Raw genomic sequence first — 21,663 nt, 5'->3', positions numbered from 1 at the left:
TGTTTGTAGCAGTTTTATTCAAAATCACCCCAAACTGGAAACAACCCAAATATCCTTCAATGGGTGAATGTTAAAAAACAAACTGTGGTACATCTGCACATTGGAACACTACTTAGCTATAAAAAACAACCTGAATGAATCTCAAAGACATACTAAAGAAGCCAGTCTCCAGAGATTACATCCTCTATGATGCTATGGATGTGACATTCTAGAAAAGGCAAATCTTCAGGAATGGAGAACAGATTGGTGTGTGCCAGAGGCTTGAGTGGAGCAAAGGTTTGACAACAAAGAGGTGGCATCAGATAATTTTTTGGGTGATGCAACTGCTGTGTTCTAACTGCAGAGGTAGTTACACAAATGTGTTAAAACAGAACTGTACATACAAAAAAGTTAATTTTATGGTATATTAATTCAAAGTTTTTTAACATGAAGATAAAACATGTCCCAATCAATTTCTTTTTAAGAAGGCTATAGAAGAAATTTCCCACTTGGGTTTATTCCAGAAAGTCTGCTTTGTGGGGGCTCTGCCACACCAGCCCTGGTGTTTGGGGGTCTGTTTATTCGCCTATAAAACGAGAAGTCAGTCTACAGCAGTGATTTTCCTTCTCCCCCACACTCTAAAATTGTACCCTTGGGCATGCCCGTCATGGAAGTGGGGGTGGGGTAGAAGGCATTTGGCTTCCACTGGACTCAACCCACAGAGAAGTTGTGCTTTTGTCTCCTATATTGTTCATTTGAAAACCTCTGGATTAGAATTGCTGGTCTTGAGTCAGATCCTCAGGTCCTTGGGAGGTTTGAACCATCTTGGATTTCAGGGTCTATAGGTTGGGCCCACTCATTTGTCCCTTTGTCATGTGCCCTCATAGACCCAGGTGGTTAGCCAGACCAGGGCACTGGCTTTAGTGGTCAGCAATCTAAACAAGGCCTTTGTGGGGAATCTGGAAGAGTGCTCCTTGCTTTAGGACCCCCAGGGCATGCATGGATTAAATGCAATGGGAACTCTGAAAAGGCTAAGAAGCTAGGCCTCTTCTAAAGTAGGGTGTGAAGGGACTTAAACCATTTTTTTTTTTTTTCACACAGGAGGACTTTTTGGAAGAACATTTTGTAAACAGTAAAGGGTTGTGCAAAGATAGGGGAAATGCCATTGTGAGGATGACCGCGATAACCGGGACCAGCAGGGCCAAAGCATCATTCATGCCTAGAGTTGCTACCATAAGCCCTGACCATGTGTCAGGCACCAAGTTAAGGAATTGCTGAATCTTCATGACAATGCTGGGAGAAAAGGGCTGTAATTGCTTGGACAGATGAGAAAGCTGAGGCTCCAAGAGGTCCCAAATCATATAGGGAGGAGGTGACAAGGCTAGGTTCCAGTCTGCAGCTCTGGCCTTCCAAATCAAGACCTGTGAGAGGAACCCCTGAAGCCTGATGTCAGGCCTGCTCTCCACGTGTGCCTCTAAGAAGGAAACTAATGCCACCATCAAAGGCCGGTGGGGGACTGCCATGGGTACTTTGAGACCTTGCCACCTACAATAGCACTAAAAAAAAAATTTTTTTTTTAGTTTTATACAATGGAATGCTTTCTTTGAAAACTATGTCATGTGTAAATCCAATCCAGAAAACCAGAGTTGGGTCCCTGTGGCTGAAGGTAGAAGCAGGGTTGGCCTGGGCCCCCAGGGCTCCCAGAGCACCACCTGAAGGCCATTTATCTAGTAGGTTGGCACTGACTGTGAGTGGCACAGGAGGCGCCATGATGCTTAAGGCTCTGGCTTTGGGTTTGAAAGAGTGAAGTGGAATGGTGGCTGACTCGTTTGTGGGTTGGTCGGTCTGCGGGAGGGCAGCAGGCTTCCAAGCTTGCCATATGCTTTAGGCACTGGTCCATTTGACCTGGGCACTTGCCTCTCTCTCCCATCTGGCCAGCAGCCATGACCTGTCACTCACAGGGTAGGAAACTTACCTGCACCATCGTACAGTTAGTGAATTTAATCTTTGAAGATATGGATAATAAGGTTAAAAACTACAGCACCTTTCCTTTTTTTTCTGATCCTTATAAAAGGCATCATCTGTTTTTTCTGTAACAACAGTAGAACGTTTAAGTTCAGATCTCGGTCAACAGCAGATCTGCACCTTTGACCTGGGCACAGAGGCTGGTGAGATGGCTCACAGTGGAATCATCAAATGGACCTCCTTCTCGTAGATGTCAGGGATTACTCCCATAGGGGAGCTGACCATGTGCACGGAGTTCTTGCCAAAGAGCTGGAACTCATAGTGGATGAGCTGCTCCCAAAAGCCATTGTTGGGCCGGATGATGGGCCGGCATGACTTGGTCCACGTGTGGGCGTCCAGCAGGGACATGGCATGGTACTTCATGAGGTAGGCAAGGCAGAGGGCAGCTGAGCGGCTCACGCCAGCAGCGCAGTGCAGCAGTGTGCGGCCCTGCTTCATCTCCACACTGTGGATGTGGTCAGCAATGGGGTCAAAGAAGTCACAGAGACGTGAGATGGGTGTGTCAGCCACTGGCACCTGTACATACTGGATGTCCTCGTATAAAGTGTTCACCACTTCTACCGAGACATTGATGACCGTGGTGATCCGGTTGCTGGAGAGCATGAGCTTGTTGTTGGCAGCCACCCCATTGCTGATGTACAGGCTGCTGGTGATCTGTGAGAGGCCGCTGACTGATGGCTGCCGGAACTGAACCGGAAAGGTACACGGGGGTGCTGTCATCAGGCCAGTGGGTCAGCGGCCAGTGAGGCACAAAGGCTGCATCTTTCTGCTAGGCTGTGCCATGGGAAACTGCAAGGAAGGAGAGAATGTTTAGAGAGCAGGAGCCCAGCTGGGCCAAAAAGCCAACTGCAGGGGATTCCTGGGAAATGGATGGATGGATCTACAGCAGAATCCCCAAGGTGGTCTTCTGGCCATCACAGCAGAATTAGCCAGAGAACTTATCTTCAAGTCTGGAACTCAAAGCCTCCCTTGAGGGGCTCCATGTCTCTAGCTGGGTAGGCTGACTGGTGTCCATCAGATGTGGCCTGGCCTCTCTACCTAGGTTCACACGGCCCTCTTCTCCCTCTAAGTGGGAACTACTCACACAGCTTTCCTTCTCTTCTGACTTTATGCTTAAATCATGAGACTCTGAACCAGTGATACGGTACCAGAGCCTACTGTGCTGGGAGTCACTAGTGGTATAAGAGGACGTAGGGTCTCAGCTTCCCCCCTTCAAGAACTACCCCTTTGAAGAGACCAGATGTGCCCCTGTAGAAGTGATGTAAATCACAGAGTACTACATCACTAACCAAGTTCCTACACCTTGCCTCTAAGGAATGCCTGGGGAAGAGGGTGGCTGAAAGCTTCCTGGAGGCCAGCATAAGGCACACTATATAGCAGCTCCCAGGAGCAAGTGCAGAGAAGCAGAGGGGCCTCAGGTAGACAAGCTACACCAGCATGATGCTGTGTGCAGCAGGGCTGTGGCATGCACCCCATGGAGGGGCATAGCCCTGCTTTCTCCTAAGAAATCCCTGGCCCTTCATTCTCCTAGTCTTGAACATAGCTGTAAAAAAATAGCACATTTTCACATGTTCCACTGAAATAGGAGTATTCATATTTAAAGCACACTTCTCAAGGCCAAATAGCAGCCTTCATTAGGCATAGACAAATGAGGAGCAGAAGTTCTGTTCCCCTGCTTAATATATTTCACTGGCTGCCCACTGTCAGGATGAGATAGAGCCCCTTGGCTTGGCTGTCAAGGCCATTTGTGGTCTGGCTCCTGCCCATCTCTAGCCTCTTATTAGCTTTTCCTACATCCTGAAGGGCCTTAGCTAGGCTGAGCCATTAGCAGTGCCTTATGGACACCTGGTTCTCTCTGGCCCAGGGCCTTTGCTGCTCTCTCAGCCCAGAACCCTCCTTCCTACAAGCCTATCAGATCCTGATCTATTCCATTCAGCAGAGGACTTGGGATCTTAGTCAAGGGTCGCTTCCTGAGGGAAACCTCCTGGAACCATACCCCTCTCCCAAATTTGATCAAGTCCCTGCTCCAGGGTTTCTAAGCCCTGAGTGTTCTTCTTCCTACCATTTCCTGAAGATGGGGTTTTGCCTTGATTTGTCTGTGAGTTCTGTTGAGATTCACTGTAACTATCTTTACTTCTACCATATCACTAATGCTAAGTTCTGTGTCCCTACAAGTAGGTGCTTGATAAATATTTGTTAAAAGAAGGAATGACTCTAACAGCCACAACTCTGCGTTCTGAGAGATCTTCTGGAAAAGATGAGTTCCCTGGCTTTTTTTTGTCTAGAATTTGGGCAAAGAGCTTAGTAGAAGTAAGAATGATTCCTAAGCTGCTGGAGAGGATGGCCAAAGGCTACATAGGCAAATCCTACCAGCCAATGCCCCAAAGCATCAGGCTCACCTCAGGAATGGCAGATGGGGTGTTTGTTCTAAAGGTCATGTGGGGGCAGAGAAAAATCCCCTCAAAACTCAGTTGAAAGCCTAAATGCTATGGGATGTCCATTACCCAAAATGAAGGATCTTTATCGCCCAAAAATCCAGAGAAAAGTGGACTGAGGGTCCCCAAAATTAGTGCCCAGTGGGTAACAGGTATAGAGGATGCTATTGATCACAGTGACAAAAAGTTTGCAGAGAATACACTTCTCTTGAAGGTGAGGGTAGTGATGGGAGGAGACATTTTCATGCTAGTCAAGAAATATTTATCAGGCTCTGTATTAGGTGCCAGGAAAATCAAGTGTAAAAGAGAGTCATGGTCCTTCCTCACAGAGCAAAAAGTCCAGTAAGTGAGACAGAAGACATTAAATAGACAATAATAAGCACAACAGAGCTGGAAAACAGGGAAAAACAGTGCCTATCTTATAAGGATCTTCTGAGGATGAAATGAGGTAACCTAGATACAGTGCTTAACAGGGCCTGGCACAGAGTAAGCTATGGTAACTAGCTGCTGTTAAGGACGTTGAAATGCAGGGCATTATGGGAGTGAAGAATAAAAGGATTTATTTCAGGCTGGGGGTGAGGGAGTTGCAATGATTGCCTCAAGAAATGACACAAAGATTTGAAAAATATTCAGCATGAAGGGGAGGGTGGTGGAGATTAATTTCACCGTTTTATAGCCTACAAAGCCTTTGTCTTCCCTCATCTGGTTCTGTCTTCAAACCAACATAACAGGCTGGTGTCTGGAGTTAGTATCTCCATTATACACACGGGTAAAGTGAGATAGAGAGAGAAAAGGATGTATCTAGGGTCACGAAGCAAGGTCCTAAAGCTGATCTTTATGGTCTCATTATGGGCGAGAAAAGTCAGCAAACACCGCGGGGCGTTCATTAATACTGGGTTAAAAGCATGGAACGAGATCCACGGGTTGACAAGAGCAAATAGCCCCTTCCAGGGGTGAGTCACATAGGTTTCCTGGGGGAGTTAATGTTGGAATAGGCTCTTTCGCCTGCTGGGTGTTAAGACCCCCATAATCTTACCTTTCTCTCGTGGGCGAGAGAGCAGGTTCGTTCAGGAAGCAACCTCGCCCGAAGTGGGCGAGGGTCTCGGGGAGAGAGAAGACCGGTCACCACCATCCGGGAGCCACAATCCCGGGCCGTCCCACACTCTGGTTTCCATAGCGATGGTCCTTCCTCGAGGTGAGGGATCCTCAGGGCCGGGTCTTCGGAGAAACCCCGGCCTCCTCTCCGCTCTCTGGAGCTGTCCCGCCCGCCCTCGCCAGGTTACCCGCCCCTCGATCACGCCCGGGCCACATCAGTTTTAGCGGTGAGGTAGTATCTGCCACGCTCTCCGCAGCCCGCTGAATCTCGCCCAGCTCGTTTCCACGGCAACGCGCCGGGCCGCAGTACGGCGACCGCCGAGGGACAATCCTGCCGCGCCCGCAGCCTCCTGGGCTCCCCGCACAAGTCCCGCCTCCAGGTCCCACCTAGTCCCCCGAACAACGCGCATGGGTTTGCGCAACGTGTGTGCCCTGAGACTCACTCGGTGTCTGCCCGCGCCCTCCGAGCATGGCTTATCATCTGGTTACCATTTCTGAGTCGTTCTTCAGTGTGGTAGATGCGGCTGCCCAGCAACCCAGGCCCTCGGTCACATGGAACCTGGGCTCGCCTTTGGGTTATTCGACCGCCGCCCAGGCCACCACCAGTTCCGGCACCACCCCGGCCTGGACCTTCCAGCGCGATAGGCTCGGCTCTCACCCCGAAATCAACGTAGGGACCCACCCGCAGATCTGCTTCCTGCGGCCGCGGACAGCGCAGCTGCCGGTGCTCTTCAGGTGCGGCCCAGGTGCCCAGGGCTTTGCTCAGACCTGGAAATCTCTCAGATCCCCGCTCCCCCAGCGGCCTTGGGACTCTCCCCCCCCCCCCCCCCCCCCCCGCCCTTGGCTCTCCCAGAGCCCCGAGCCCCTCAGAGCCTGGCACTTCGTGAAACTACAAGAGAGTCTGGATTTCTCGCAGGTGCGAGCCCCTCAGCTCCTTCCCAGTCCAGCTCCTCGCATCCCCGGGAGCCCAAACGCCCTCAGCCCGGACTCCCAGGAGAAGTTGGAATCTCCATCTCCCACCCACATGTCTTCCAAATCTCCCGGGCCCTTCAGTCACCCAAGCTTGACATCACGTGGCGCCAGGGTCCCCAGCGCCCTTTGGGCCAGCCTTGAATTTCCTTAGAGCCTAGCAAGTCCCAGGCCCCCTCAGGCCTCTGACATCCCTGTCCTCAGCCTCTCTGTTCCCCAGTAGTCCTGACAAAGCCCCTAAGCTCAGCTCCAGTCCCCACAGACTCCAACTTCCCCTCCTTCCCGTCCATTCCACAACCCTGGCAGCATCCTCTAGGCTCCCACAAAGGCCTTGGGTTGGAAAGCAATTTGGTTCAAAATGACCACTTATTACTTGAAAGGGGATACGTACAGTCACTGCCCCCGCCCCCCCCTTTTTAAATTTTCCCAGGAAGTATTGGTAAATTTGGTGCACCACTGAGTGGGTGAAGAGTGTTTTATATTATCTTTAAATATTTTTGGTCTTTAAAAAAAAAAAAAAGGAATTAGGAGACTTTCGTATGTGAGCATCTTTTTGTATGTGAGCCTTTTTCATTTCATGCCTTTGCTGTCAGAAAAATGTAAATGCGGGACTGGGGACATTTGTTTATACTAGTCTGAAAATGTAAAAACATTCATAAAACGATAGTTTGAAATTGGCTGAAAGTAAACTAGAGAAACATTTTTTAATCCTTCAAAATGTTTTAACCTTTAAAAATTGCCCTTTTTGTCCTATCAAAGTAATATACACTTATAGGAAAACCAGACCAGACAAACAAGCAAAATGTATGGCCACATACAACCACCGTGTATATTTTTCCAGATCCATTCATATATATGTACCACAACATAGTGATACATCTTTTAGGGGAAAATTTTGTCACAAGAAAGTTCACTCTTGTGTTATCTATCTGCTCCCCCCTCCTCTAATACGCCATGGATGTCTGTTTTATTCATGGCTGCATAGTATTTTATTGCATGACCTAATTATGATTTATTCAATTGCTTCCCTATTGTACATTTAGTTTACAAATTTTAGGAAGAAAATATGAAGAATTATTTTGAAATAGGCAAAAACACTTAAAGGTACATATTTGCAAAACCATTTCATGGTGCAACCAAATTATCAAAAAGTGAAAACTTGGCATATCCATTTTTGACCCAAATTCTTCATTTTGGCCAAATTTTTATCTCTAGTTTCACCTGGAGCACTTGGCTCCATTCTGTTCCCCTCCCCACCCCACCCGCCTCCCTCCCATCCCATCTTCATTTTTCATCTCAGAGGGTTTTCTCAAACTTTTCTCCACCACAGATTTCCCTCACTTTTCTAGACTTTTTCCAAACCTTCTTCCCTTAGAATTTCCCTATTAACCAGCCTAACCTCCAAACCTCTCTTTTTCCCTGCTTCCCCTGATCCCTCCCCCTTCCAGTCTTTCTTAGACCTAGGCTCTGGAGCAAATGCTCCCCTCCTCACCTCCCTCTGACCCTTATCGTACAACTTTTGCTCCTTTCCACTAAGACCCCCACCTTCCATCTCATCCTACATTTTCTCCTTAAGATGGCTGCTTCTGAGGACAGTTCTGAGTCCTGTTCACACTTTTCTTGTGGACTGCTCTGGGCCTTTCTACATCCTTCTCAGGATGGCTTTTCCTTTCAACATCCAGGAAATACCCCTTTAGTGCATTTTCTGCAAGAGGAGTAGCCTAGGCCTACTCCTTTGCTCCTCTGACAATTATGACAGAGTTGTGTCTCTCCTAAGAATATCCTGGAGAAGCCTTAGTCATTCCCCTAGGACCCCAGCAAATCAGTCCCTGTCCTAGCCCTGCCATATGTCCCCAGCCATCTCACCCTGCACCACTTTTCCCTTCCATTTCCAGCTTAATGAATTCCAGTGAAGCAGCAGTGAAAAAATTTTTGCCCAAGAGCAACTTACCCCGGGTGATTATTCGTGACAACCTCAGTGCACAACGAGTCTATGAGATGGAGGTAAAGTCATCAAAAGCTTTTGGCTTAGAGGGCATTAGTGGCTTGACCCGTGTTCACTTCACTCTCCCCAGTAGCCTTGGGGGGTGCAGATTACAGATCTCAGAGGTGATAGGGGGCCATCAAGGTGCTTTAAAGCTAGTCCCATTTTACAGAGGAGGCAACTGAGATTCAGGGTTACTGATTTACCCCAGATGTCCTAGCGATTCTTGGGCTGCGGGAGCTAGGGAGAGGATTCTATGTTTCTTGGCTCTTGTGGCATTTCTCCCCCTCCAATCATGTTATTTCTCTATTTAGGGAATCCATAAATGGATTCTACTATATCCTGTAGAAAGAAATCTTGGGTCTTAGAGTTTGAAGTGGCATCAACACTATTAGGTCTGTTTTTTCCCTCAGAGATTCCCCCTGTTTTCTGGAGGAGAACTGAAGCCCACCCCCCCCTTTTTTTTTTTTTTTTTTTTTTTGCTTTTAAGTAGGGTTAGACCTGCTTACCCAAAAGCCCACAGAAGAATGGGAGAGAAAACAGTGTTTTCACCACACAGGCTCAATTAATTCATTAAATATATCATTAGGGGCTTTTTGGGATAGGCACTGTGTTGGGCACTAGGAAGAGGCTGGTGAACACAATGGACTATGAGAATGTACTCATTTCTTCAAGCAGAGCAGGCAGCCCAGAGTTGAGTTGCTGCCCCCTTCTCGACTCTACTGACTTCTCTCCAACTTCCAGGCCCAAATCTGGATGGGCCTATGAGATTCTGACATTAAAGAGAGTAGAAGAGGCTCGGGAGATGATGCTAATTCCTCTTAAAGGTCTTAGAGGCCAAAAGAAGAGCAGGGGTCTGGGTGTTTCTCCTTCTGCTAAACTTCAATGGCACTGTGTAGTGGAAAGAGGGTGGACTTGGCAATGGGCAAGCCAGCTTTGTGTGACCTTGGGGAATCACATTTCCTGTAGGACTCTTTCTCGTTTGTAAACTAGGATCTATTAGGATCCTTTTGGTTGCAGGTGACTCAAACTGAACTTGAACTAGTACAAGTAAATGGAGAACAGTGTGTTTACATAATCAAGGATAGGTAGGGCAGGATCACTAATGTTTGGGATGAGAGGAGCCAGGGGCTCCAATACCATTGGATGTATCTTCCATTTTCCCTTTTCATCTCTTTCCTGTGTCTTTTTGCATGTTGGCTGGCTATCCCTGGGGAGCATGGCCCCAGGAAACCTTGGCCTGTAGCCTAGAAAGGAAATGGAGTGTTTCCACCGTTGCTCACATTAGACAATTCCTGGAGAAGGACTCCTATTGGCCCAGGATGTGTCACTGGTCCATTGTTGCCCCGGTCAGAGTGGCCAGTGGGTATGAGCTATTCTGATTGGCCCAGGATGGATTGGGGGTCAATTCCTATAACCAGTGGGGGAGGGGATGTTATACCTCTGGCAAATGGGTTGAGGATCCCTGAGATACTGTAACTGGAGACTCTCCTGAGGTGCTTTATATGTACCAGAAGGCTGTGCCAAACACCCTCCAGCCATCCAGAGGTTCTCCTTTTAAAGCTATATTGAGCCCTTATGTGTTTTAGATACTCAGTGTCCATTATGTATTATTAACCTACTTACTAGTTCAGGAAATTGAGGCTCAGAGAGATGGAGTAAATTCATTAAGATCATACAGTGCATCATTGTAGAATTGCAAACCTGGGTCTGACTGACCACGGTATGGGACATCTTCCCTTAAGGACAAAGACTATCTTCTCCTTATTTGTAGACCTGGTGACTTGCTAAGGGCCCAGCATGGCAGTCTTTCTGTCTCCCCACAGAGGGGAAAAGAAGCACATTAGGAAAAGAGGCAGCTTTGACTAGCCACTGATTTCTCAGGACCTTGACAAGAACAGCAAAGGCCTTGTGTCTTGGGAATAATCTGAGCACACGGAGAGAAATCACCCACCCTCCCTCTTTATCCCTTGTTCCCAAGATCCACTTAGGTTCTTTAACTCCCTTTGTCACATAATCATGGCAACACTGACTGGCCTTTATGGAGTTTTCCTTTGCTTATATTGTGCTGGGTTTTGAGACAGCATCCGTTTTTAGAGTCCCTGGGAGAGTTTGTGAAAATGTCAACCCCAAGATCACCTCCCACCTGATTCTTATTTCATACGCCCAACCCTTCCCCATCCTTCAAACCCCAACCCCAATTTATATGTCACTCTTACAGGAGGCTTTTCTTGATATCTCCCTTCTTTGAACTCTGTACTTTTAGGGATATAGCACTCTGTGCCTCACTTAGAAATATTTGGGCATGTGTCCCACCTTCCTGACTATGTTGTAGTTGTCATGAAGACCTGTGGTTGATTTTTGTTAGTATCCTCCTCACAGCTAGCTCATTGGAATAAGTACATGAGTGAATAAGATAGAGAATGTGCCTTCCCAGAGTTTCTAGTCTTGTTGGGGACAGGACGGAAATGATATGATAGATGAAATAAGTAGAGTTCAGTGTGATACAGAGGATGTCGCAGACAATATGCGGTAAGCACTGAATGAATCATAGGGACGGGGTGATAGGATTTGAGGAGGAGGAGGAACAAGATGGTCTTTTCCTCCACCCTCCCCACCCGCACCTCTTTCTGACCAGTTTTCAAATAGAGATGTTGAGGTCAAAATCAGGCCCCTGGGCTGCCGACTGTTGGAGGTACTCTAGGGGTAATCTAACTCGATGCCCACATTTTACAAATAGGGAAACTGAGGTTCCCTATGAGTCAATATATTTATGGAATATTGGGTCCATCTGGCACATTTTCCACCCCCATATCAGCAGCATGAGCATTTCTCTTTCTGTGAAGTAGCCTCTTCATCCTAACGTCGCCTCTGTTTTTTGTCAGATAAGAGCTTCAGACAAGACCAAGAGAAAGATGAGCCACTTGTATGACCATCTGAAGAAAAAGTTCATGACCGACCAGCTCAGAAAGCTGGGGTGCTGGAGACGGGAATCCATGAACATCCAGCAGTACCTGGGAAGCATCCAAGTATGCAAGGTCCAGTTCAACCTCCATCCTCACAGGAAAAGCCAGCCACCCTAGTCAAGGTAGAATAATCTGCCCCTGAACCATGATGACACTAGACTACAGGAGGAGGAGACTTAGAAACTAGCCAGCCTACACCATCACAGAACCATAATAAACTAAGATCAGCGGACAGTGGAGCACCAAAACCCTCAGCCACTGTAATATTCCTTCCCCTACCCATCCCATCTGTTCTGGTAAAGGTGATCCTGAAGGTCCTGTAGCTGCCTAACTGGGAGGAGGCTGAATCAAGCTGGTTTCCATGGTTAAGGCAAAGATCGACCTCTGGTACCCATGTGTCTGAAGTGAAATGCTAGGCCAGGTGTCCTGGGACAGTAGTACCTTAAATGGGAAGGATTCAATAGTGCCACTGCCTAGTGGTAAGGGGGTCAAGGTGGGGCATTGGACAGACCTAGGTTAAGGGCTATATCTGCTACCCCTCAGCTGTGTGACTTTGTAACCTCTCTGAGCCTCTGTTTTCCTATCTGAAAGAGTGGGCTAGTAGTGAGGGAACCAACCTCCAAGAACTGGTGTGAGGATGTGGTGTGTGGTGTGGTTGGCCTGGGGCCTGCTGATGGCTCTTATCATGATGGCTCTCGTTGGCTTCCAGCCTTGCCAGTTCTCACTTCCTGGCCTGCCTGCTGTTCCAACTACACTCTTGACAGTCCTCACATTGTGCCTTTACATGCACAGGCCCCTTATCCAGAACACTCCTTTAGCCCCCCAGGGCTGTCAGAAAACTCTTCATCTTTCAGTTTATCTCAATGCCATTTCCTGCAAAGTGTTTCTGACCTCCTCTGCCTCCTGCCTGACCCTTCTCCCACCCTGCCTTTGTCACATGGGTTTCTTCTCCCCTCTGAACTTGGATTACCCAGGGTGGCTTCATTCTGCCTTAGGTGGTAGCTGTTGGGCATTTGTCCTAACCCCGATTAGATGGTATGGACTTCAAGAGCAGGGACGAAGGATCCTCCAAGATTCAGTCCAGGCTTCTTCTGTGACACTTGCCCCACCTGGCCCCAGTGGAAAAGGCCACTCCTTCCTGTGCCCACACCTCTGTCTGCACTGAGTATATGGTTGGCCATTTCTTGTTTTCTCACTGTCTCCCTAACCAGATTGTGAATGTCTTAATGGCAGGAACCCTGACTTACTCATCTGTAACCACAATGCCTAGTAAATGGAGTAGGCACTTGGTGTTTTTTTATTTTTTTGTTTTTTTTTTTTAAATAAATGACTGGTTCCTCTTTGTATTATAGCTTTAGCATAGTGCATAGAGCAAGGGCCTAGTATATATATATTTTTTAAGTTAACCAAGTCCCCTCATTTTCCAGATAAGGAAACTGAGGCCAGAGAGGTGACCTGATATACCCAAGGTCATGCAGAATGTTAATGGCAGAGAACTAGAAGCAGGTTTCCTTACTGCCATGGAGTGGTCATTCTGCATCACAACACCTGCTAGGTAAGGACATCAGTACTCTCAGTGGCTGTCCTCACTGTCCTCACCATGCCCTCTCCAGTCTTGCTGCCTGGCAGCAGACCTTCCTCTAGGCTGAATTTCCAGGAGTCCCCAGCCCAGGTGGCCTGCAGATGGAGGGGGAGGGGGAGATGTTCATGATGTTTTTCTTTTCCTCCTTTATGGTCTTCCTTTGAGAACTGGAGTGTGCTGCTTTTCAGTAGGGGTAAAAGCAGTCTTTTCCCAGACTCTTATCTGTTCCCTTGGCTGATCACAACTGATTAGAATAATTGATTTTCAATATTTAAATTTTATTTTAATATTTTCAATGTTTAAATTTTATCAAACAAGCAATATGACCACATTTGCCAAAGACCTCTTCTGTTAGATCAACCATTGTTAGCGCTTTGGTGTCTTTCCTAAATTTGGTGTATTTGTTTCCTTTCCACAAATATTTTCCCTTGACCATCAGCTGATGTACCAGGAAAGGGGAAAGGCTCTGGGGATCCTGGAGTCTTTACAGGACACACAGAGCAGCCCCAGCCCCTCTTTCTCCAAACTGTCCCCGGGGTCTCCCTGCTTCCTGGATCTCATTTAATGCATTCTCTCTGAGCCTTACCCCAGTCTAGCCTCCAGCCACATGCACCCTTCTCCCCTGGATGGCTGGCCTTGGCTGAGGGTCTTTGCATCCTCTTGCTGTGGCTGGAAGGATTGGGGGATCCTTGGGAGTGGAGCAGGTGGTGGAGCTGAGATGTCAACCTAATGAGTCATGTTATAGGTCACTACTTCACCTCTGATTGTGTGGACTTAGTCTTCCCATTTTCACATTAAAAACCAGGGAATGTTGTGGCACCTCGGTGGCTCAGTCGGTTGGACGTCCAACTTCGGCTCAGGTCATGATCTCACAGTTTGTGGGTTTGAGCCCCTTGTTGGGCTCTGTGGTGACACCTCGGAGCCTGGAGCCTGCTTTGGATTCTGTGTCTACCTTTCTCTCTGACCCTCCCCCACTCATGCTTTGTCTCTCTCTATCTCTCAAAAATAAATAAATGTTAAAAAAAAATTAAAAAGGGGTGCCTGGGTGGCTCAGTTAAGCGTCCTACTTTGGCTTAGGTGATGATCTCGAGGTCTGTGAGTTCGAGCCCTGCATTGGGCTCTCTGCTGACAGCTCAGAGCCTGGAGCCTGCTTCAGATTCTGTGTCTCCCTCTGTCTCTGCCCTTTCCCCATTTGCACTCTGTCTCCCTCTCTCTCAAAAATAAATAAACATTAAAATTTTTTTTAAAAAATTAAAAACGGGATGTTGCATTTAAGCAGGGAACAAGACATGATAGAATTCTGGAGACTCCACTTAATTGTTGGGTGGGAAAAAGAAGTTTAAAGAGAAGAAAAATCAGCAAGGAAAGAATGGAGGGGTGTTGGATGGGATGATATTGTTCAAGAAATAGAATCTTGAAGTTAAGGAGGTTTAGAGATTCTTTAGTTCAGTGGATACACATACATGCATGCACACATGTGTGAAACTATTAGTTCAAATGAAATTTTGCCTGGAAGCCCATTATGGTAATCAAGACTTTTGCCATATTAACATTTATTTAGCACTCATGTGCCAGGCACAAGGCTCAGCTCTTTTCAAACATGAGTCATTGAATCCTCCCAATGACAAAGTAGGTAATTTTATTAGCCCCATTTTATAGGTGAGAAGGCTCAGAGAGTAAGAATCCTGTCTAAGGTTGGGCACCTAATAAGTGACAAAAGCCACCCTAAGCCTGTCTCACTCTGAAGACCATCTCCTAACCACCATGTGTTAAGTTTCCCATCTTTATTACTCTAGTTGAAAGTGGAGGGCCTGGAACCTAGAGCCTTCTGGAGCATGATTTCACAGATGGTGTTGCAAGAGCCTCAGCTGTAATAGCAGCTGGACTAAAGCCCAGGTCTGCCTTCTGCCAGGTGGCTAAGAAGACCTTGTCAGTGATCCTGGGATGGATAGGCTGTTTAAGGAGAGTTAGGCTGGGCTAGGGAGATAGAGATGAGCGAGATGAAGTAGGGCACAGGAGTCCCACCTACTGCCCACTGGCTGTGAAGACATGTTCCCAGTTTCACCCTCAGGAAATCTCTGTGGGATATCTTTTGCGTCTGAGGAGCTATGCTGAGGGCAGGGCACAGATGAATATAATCTCTTTGAAAGGGATCGAGTCTGTTTCAGCACACCTTTAATTCTTGCTGAAAATACATTTCATTCCCTCCTCCTCTATCACCACATGCATGTTACTACTTTAGAGTACTTGGAAAAAATTCCCAGTGTATAAAATGTACTGGGTGCACAGTGGACCTTGTTTTCCTTCCAGAATTTCTCCATGACCTGGAACAAAAGGAGGGAGCTTCTATTTACTGAGCACCTGTTTCATGCAAGGCATTTCATATTTTACCTGATTCAATCCTCACAATAGTTGTCAGGTATGATGTCCATTTCGCAGGTGAGAAAACCAAGGCACAGAGAGGCTAAGGAACTTGCTCAGAGTCAGTAGGTTTGATCCAGCCCATGAAATGCATAGGGCACACTCTTTCCATACCATCCAGTCACTCTGGTGATCCTCAACCTCACTGTCAGCACCGAACCCAATTCCAGCCATTGTTGGCTGCAGAAATTGCTCTGTGAGGGATACCCATGTTGTGGGCCTATTCATGGCCTTGGCCGCTGACTTTCTTCCTGGCTACTGCTGTTGGCCACGGTGGTCAGTGACATGGTGGGGAGGAAGTCTTAAATGAAGACTCAATCCCCTCATGGCGGGTCCCAGCTCCAGGCTGTCAGACTGGGGCAGTGGCTTTGGAACCCCAGCAGGGGAATGTGGGCTGCCAAGGGGCTAGACAGCTAGAATTATAGCCGCAGCTTGTCAGGGAGCAGGGGGAGGCAGCTGGCTGCTACAGCTGCAGCTCAGAGTGAACCCAGAATTCTTACATATCCACCCCAGTAGTCCGTCCATCCATCCATCCATCCATTCCTCCATCCATCCATCCATCCACTCAACTATCCATGTGGCCCTTCAGCACATAATGAGAACACAAATGTGGATTAACTCATTTTCTTGTTTGCTGTGATGCCTCTCAGTTTTCCTGATCAGTGGGGAGAAGTGGGGTGGCCTGCTGGCTGGGAGTGCTTCTGCCTGGCTTCACTCTGACCTTGGGTGGGCAAGTCACCTCTCCACTCTGGGAGTTTGTGGGGCTCAAAAAACCTTAGGGCTGCCTGGTGCGGGTCACTTCTCTTATTTTACTGGTGGGTAAGTGAGGCAGGGAGAGGGGAACTGATTTGTCAAGGTTAAGTAAGGAATTCATGGTGGATTTAGGACTGGATTGCAGGATGCTGCCACTCATTTGTAAAGTGGGAGTGGGGATCCTGGCTCTCCTAGCCTCCTGGGATTGTAGGGAGGACCCCACAAGGTAAGTGGTGGGAAAGCGCCTTGAGAAGTGAGGTTACTAGGCCAGAATGTCCCAGAGGAGCAACCAAGGCCCAGGCTACTGGGCCAGGACAGATCCCACAGTGACCACAAGGGGTCAGCAGACAGTTGTGAGCTCAGTCAGGATCTGCTGGAAGGCAGGAGCTTGTGTGCTGGGGTCTGGGAGGGAGGCCAAGTCATTCAATTCCTGGGGACCCGTAGCACAGAGAGGTGGGGACCTATCCCAGTCCAGCCCCTTGTTGAATTGAGAAGTGTTACTTTGGGTATTGTAGTACAGAGCCTGGTCCAGCTGATGACTTTGGAATTCTGCCCAGCTGTGAGGGCTGAGGAGGCAGAGCTAGAAGCAGGCCTGGGGCTCCCTACCTTCTCAAGTAAGCTTTCTCTGGGCTTTAGCTTTCCCACCTGCAACCTGGTGGCTGATACCTGCACTTCCTTCCAGTTCTCAGCTCCTGAGATGTGGCAAAGGGCTTTGCACACATAATGCCCCATAAATAACTGCATTTGAATGGATGGGAGAAACTCCTGCTCTTAGCTAATCCAGGTTTATCCCAAATGATAATTCAGGCTGAACTTTGCTTTACTAATGTTATTTATCACTTGGCAGAATAATTCCTAATGAGATTACTTTAGCCACTCTGCTCATCTGGGAGCATTTTAAAGGTTCTGTCACCAAGTCACTGTCATTCAAGTGCACATGCCCTCCTGCCCTCCATTATTCACATTAGATCTCTCAGCTGCTGGCTGGCTCAAATCCTTTGCCCTCATGGAGGTTACATTTGAATAGTCCCTAGTGGGGGAAAATGAATCAGATGAAAATCCTGGCTGTTGGTGGCTGGTACCTCCTTTGGGTTCTACAGGAAGAACTATTGGGGCTGCACTTGCCCTGTTTAACCCTTTAGCCACTGGAAATGCTGCCCACAAGCCTTGAGGATTCATGTGTCCTCATTCTTCACTGCCACAGTGAGGTTTCATTCATCTGATGTACATGGGCTCTGTAGTTGGATGACTCTGAATCGGAATCTCAGCTCTATCTCTCAGGAGAAAGCTATTTTACCCTCCACCCCCCCCCCCCCATTCGGAGCTTTAGTTCCTCATCTGATAATGGGAATAATTGTGGTATCTACATTATAGGCTTGTTCTTAGAACTCAGTGAGATAATGCTCACATCAGGAACATGGCATGAGGCCTGGCACCTCATGGGGTAAATATGAAGAGGATTGTGGTGGCGATCGTTGAGATGTACTTGGAGTTGACATGTAAACCTCAAGAGGCAGCCTGGTGCGGGGCGCCTAGGTGGCTCAGTTGGTTAAGCTCAGGTCATGATCTCATAGTTTGTGGGATCGAGCCCCGTGTCAGGCAGCATGTTGATGGTGAGGAGCCTGCTTGGGATTCTCTCCCTTTCTCTCTGCCCCTCCCCTGCTTGTGCACATGCTTTCTCTCTTTCTCTCTCTCTCAAAATAAATAAATAAGCTTTTTTATTTTTAAGAGACAGCCTGAGGAAAAAAGAGGAGAGTGAGCCCCTCAATTTGCTCTGAGACCCTGGGCAACATACATCCCATCTCTGGGTCTTGATGGACTTCTCTCTTCCCTGAATTTTAGTTAATTGCTCAGGAGGAAAAGGATGGACTGAGATACATCTATAACCCATTCAGGGCCTCAGAGCCTCTGTAAGTCAATGACTACCTGGGGGAACCTGGTCATGGAGCAGTGGTCAGTCACTGGGGGACCCCAACCAAGCCTTCCTCTGGTGGTTCTATGGGGCCAAGTACACAGGCTCTGCAGGATGAAGTGGTCACAGGGGAAAAAACAGTTCCTTAGCTTCATTCCAAATGTAAATTAGAGGACCAGGAGCACCTAATCCTGTGGAACCTAGCTTTCCAAGCTTATTTCCTGTGTTTCTTCCCATGAGCCAAACCTCATGAATTCTCTTCTCCAAAGAGGCCTCTTGATTTTCTACCTGGAACCTTTGATCCTACTGTTTACTCTGCTAGGAATACAGCCCTCCCACCTCTCCACTTGATATTAAGCCCAGACCCTTCAGGGCCTGACTCCTGGTCCACCTTCATGAAGCCTGCCCTGAGGTTAGCTCTCCTTCCTGGACCCAGACCTACCCCATCTGTCTCTCATACCTGGTGTTGTCATTGTCTACCATCCTCCCTTTGTTCTCTAATGGGACTGGGAGGCCCCACTAGGTAGGGGTTGGACAAATAGGCAAAAGGGAGACTTGGCTACCCCTTTGTAAAATTTGTATCATGCACCACCATTTTCTCTGGAGCTCCCAGGTCATTTCCAAGAGGTTTTCTATTTTCTTTTTCCTTCTACCGCTTCAGAGATTCTGCATACGCTAGCACTGAGGATTCTTTGACTACCCAGAAAGGTTTTCAAACACAACCTAGGATTTCTATCACTCTAAGCAGAGGGCAAAACAGAGATTGCTAACCAATAGTCCTCTGAGGGCTGACAGTGGGGATATCGAGTTTGATCAACACCATGTTTTCCGTGCTGTGAAAGTTAAGCACTTTGAGTGGGATATCCAAGTTCTGATTAGCAACAGCCCCAACCACCACCATTGGCCAAGTGCGTTTACCTCCCTGGCCCCTGAAGACATGTGAGTTTGTGATCACCCCTAAGTGCCAGAACATAGGTTCCTTTAAAATATTTAACTAGTTTCTACAACTTTAAACTTACACTTTATACAAAATTGAAATGTACAGGGTACATAATGAAATGAGAACTCCCCACTTCCTCCTCTCTGGGACAACCAAGTTAACAGTTTCTACGCATCTTTCCAGAAATGTTCTAAGAGCACAGGTCCTTAAGATGAAGTTCATGGTCTTCATAAACTATATGTAAAATTTTAGATGTAAATGCTGATTTATAGATTCTGTAGGTTTCATCAAAATCTTATAAGGGTCCTCAATCCCCCCCCCCCCCACACACACACACATTAAGAACCACTGACTTTGAGACTTCTAGTTCAGGAGGCACTAGTAGCACCCATGTTGGTTTCCCATCTTTCTTGAGACTCCAGTGAAAAAGAAGTATAGTAAATTCTAAAAGTACTAAACACTCAACAGCAAAGAGAACTAGAAAGAAGACTTCATTTAACAGGTATTCATTGAAGTCATATTATATGAAAAGTCTTCTTCTAGGCCTTGATGGTAGAGCAGTGAAATAAATCTGATAAAAATTTCTGCCATCCTGGAGCTTATATTCTAATAAGAAGAGACATAAATAAACCAAAGAAATCATTTAGAAGGTGACAAATTCTGTCGGAGATAAAGAAAACAGTTAAGGGGGCTTGGTGAGGCCATGTTGGGGCGTTTCAGTTTTAAAGATGGATAACTGATGAATGAGAAATTTCAACAGGTGCTTGGAATGTGGAAGAGGATGAGAGCTCTTGATGAATGAATCAGGTGGAAGTAGCAGTCGAGAATATTCTCTTAGCCAACTAAAGAGGAGACAGGAGTCAGTTGGCTTGAAAAAAATCCATGGAGGCTTTGGGCTCAAAGTCAACAGGTTATGGAAGAAGGGAGGAGGGAGAAAAGTGAACTAAAATAGGACATTTTATTCCTTAAGCTAGTTAGTAAGCTCATGGGTGTCACTTGTACTGTTATTTGTATGTCCTACACATAGTTTATAATATTCTTTTGTATCTACTCAGTATATAATAAACTCATACACAACCTGGGGTGGATGGGAATGGAGAGGGGGTTGGATAACCACTCCAACCTACTGTCCTACCCTTCTCTATACTCAAGTTTCCAAAGTGCAGGTAACATTTCTCCCAGGCAGAAAACAGTATGGCTCTTCTCTAAAGAAATTGAATTAAATATCTCAGGTCAGGGGCTCCTGGTTGGCTCAGTCGGTTAAGCAACTGACTTTTAATTTCGGCTTAGGTCATGATCTCCCAGTCCATGGGATTGAACCCCACATCTGGCTCTGCACTGACAGTGTGGAGCCTGCTTAGGATTCTCTCTGTCAACACACACACACACACACACACACACTGACCGCTCATATTTGCTCTCAAAAAAATGATAAAATATTAAAAAAAAATTTTTTTACTAGTCACCTAGAGCTTGCAGTGTGGATGTTGGCACCACAGAATAGAAGCCTCCTGACTCTGCTATCTGTGATTCTCCCTCACACAGGGCTTCCAGCCAGCTACTCTCATTTAGCAAAAGGGCCAGAGGTACAACAGACCTAATTGTGTAATAGCAGAAGAAACCCACACCAACTCATTTTACGAGGTACTCACTAATGGGCATACAGCCAGAAAGTGGCTAACCTGGGATTTGAACAGAGGCCTTCCTTCCAAACTTGTGCTCTTAGCTACCTGCCGTCCTGCCTCCCTCTCAGCTCATGCATATCTTTTCCTGGGGAAAATGAGGCACAAACTACTGTCGACATCTGTGCCTACAAGCCTATAGGAGAATCTGTCTGGATTTTGAACAAAGACCAATGGGAACTGAAAGGCCTAGTTCTTATCCAGTTAGCAATGTGACCTTGAGCTGACCTCAGGTGTAAGTGGTGGCTGTGACCAGCTCTGTTGCATGAGGTTGGATCAGCTATCCCAGGGTCTTTCGGCTCACAAGGGCCTTCACTGACTGTCACTCTTAGTATTTTCCTGTTCCTAAGGTCCTCAGGGACAGTCAGGGAAGGCTTCTTTTGGGGGTGGGAGGCAGGTGTCTGGAGTCTCTATTCTGGCACAGGTGGACAGGCTTTGTGGATAGAAAACCTTCTGTTTGAATCTTGGCTTCCCATTTGCCCATAGTGTGACTGGGGGCAGGCCTTTAGCTCTGTGAACCTCAATTTCCTATTATGTAAACATAGGGGAACTTACAGAGTTGTTGGAAAGGTAGGAGGTGAGTTCTGTAAAAGGCCCAACATTTGTAAAACAAAAGCAGTTTTGTGGTAATTTTCAAACCTACACAAAAACAGAGAAAACAATATAATGTATGCCTGTGTACCCAACTTCAACACTGTCAACATCTGGCCATTCTTTTTTCATCTGCTCCCCACCCACCTCATTCTTTTTAAAGCTGTATTATTTTTTTGTGTAATTTTTTAAATGTTTATTTATCTTTGAGAGAGAGACGCACAGGGAGAGAGAGACAGAGTGCAAGCAGGGGAGGGGCAGAAAGAGAGGGAGACACAGAATCCGAAGTAGGCTCCAGGCTCCAAGCTGTCAGCACAGAACCCAACATG

At 47.1% G+C, this 21,663-nt stretch overlaps 3 protein-coding genes across 4 annotated transcripts in view; 2 read left to right on the top strand and 1 right to left on the bottom strand.

Moving 5' to 3' along the window:
• DUSP18 (dual specificity phosphatase 18) lies at positions 1-5,912 on the bottom strand. The gene is made up of 2 exons (XM_015081507.3): positions 5,476-5,912; positions 1-2,793 (listed from the first exon to the last, which is right to left on the bottom strand). The coding sequence occupies exon 2, from the start codon at positions 2,722-2,724 to the stop codon at positions 2,158-2,160; it is 567 nt and encodes a 188-aa protein (XP_014936993.1). The 5' UTR covers positions 2,725-2,793; positions 5,476-5,912; the 3' UTR covers positions 1-2,157.
• CD3H5orf52 (chromosome D3 C5orf52 homolog) lies at positions 5,844-14,665 on the top strand. Of its 2 annotated transcripts, XM_053206354.1 has the most exons (4): positions 5,844-6,269; positions 8,399-8,507; positions 11,373-11,525; positions 12,881-14,665. In XM_053206354.1, exons 1-4 carry the CDS (start codon positions 6,004-6,006, stop codon positions 12,905-12,907), a joined length of 555 nt encoding a protein of 184 aa, XP_053062329.1. In that variant the 5' UTR covers positions 5,844-6,003; the 3' UTR covers positions 12,908-14,665. The 2 variants fall into 2 exon arrangements, with proteins under 2 accessions (XP_053062329.1, XP_026906478.1); XM_027050677.2 differs by lacking the exon at positions 12,881-14,665 and having other exon boundaries at positions 5,847-6,269; positions 11,373-11,687.
• OSBP2 (oxysterol binding protein 2) overlaps positions 11,834-21,663 on the top strand; it is a 191,020-nt gene continuing 181,190 nt past the window's right edge. Inside the window, exon 1 of the mRNA XM_053206344.1 lies at positions 11,834-13,008. Within this exon, the coding sequence (XP_053062319.1) occupies positions 12,926-13,008 (83 nt within the window). The 5' untranslated portion in view covers positions 11,834-12,925. The remainder of the gene's footprint in view (positions 13,009-21,663) is intronic.

Source organism: Acinonyx jubatus, chromosome D3, assembly GCF_027475565.1.
Source record: "Acinonyx jubatus isolate Ajub_Pintada_27869175 chromosome D3, VMU_Ajub_asm_v1.0, whole genome shotgun sequence".
Lineage (NCBI taxonomy): Eukaryota > Metazoa > Chordata > Mammalia > Carnivora > Felidae > Acinonyx > Acinonyx jubatus.
The sequence above is the reverse complement of the archived record's forward strand: the minus strand, read 5'-3'. Positions and strand labels throughout refer to the sequence as shown.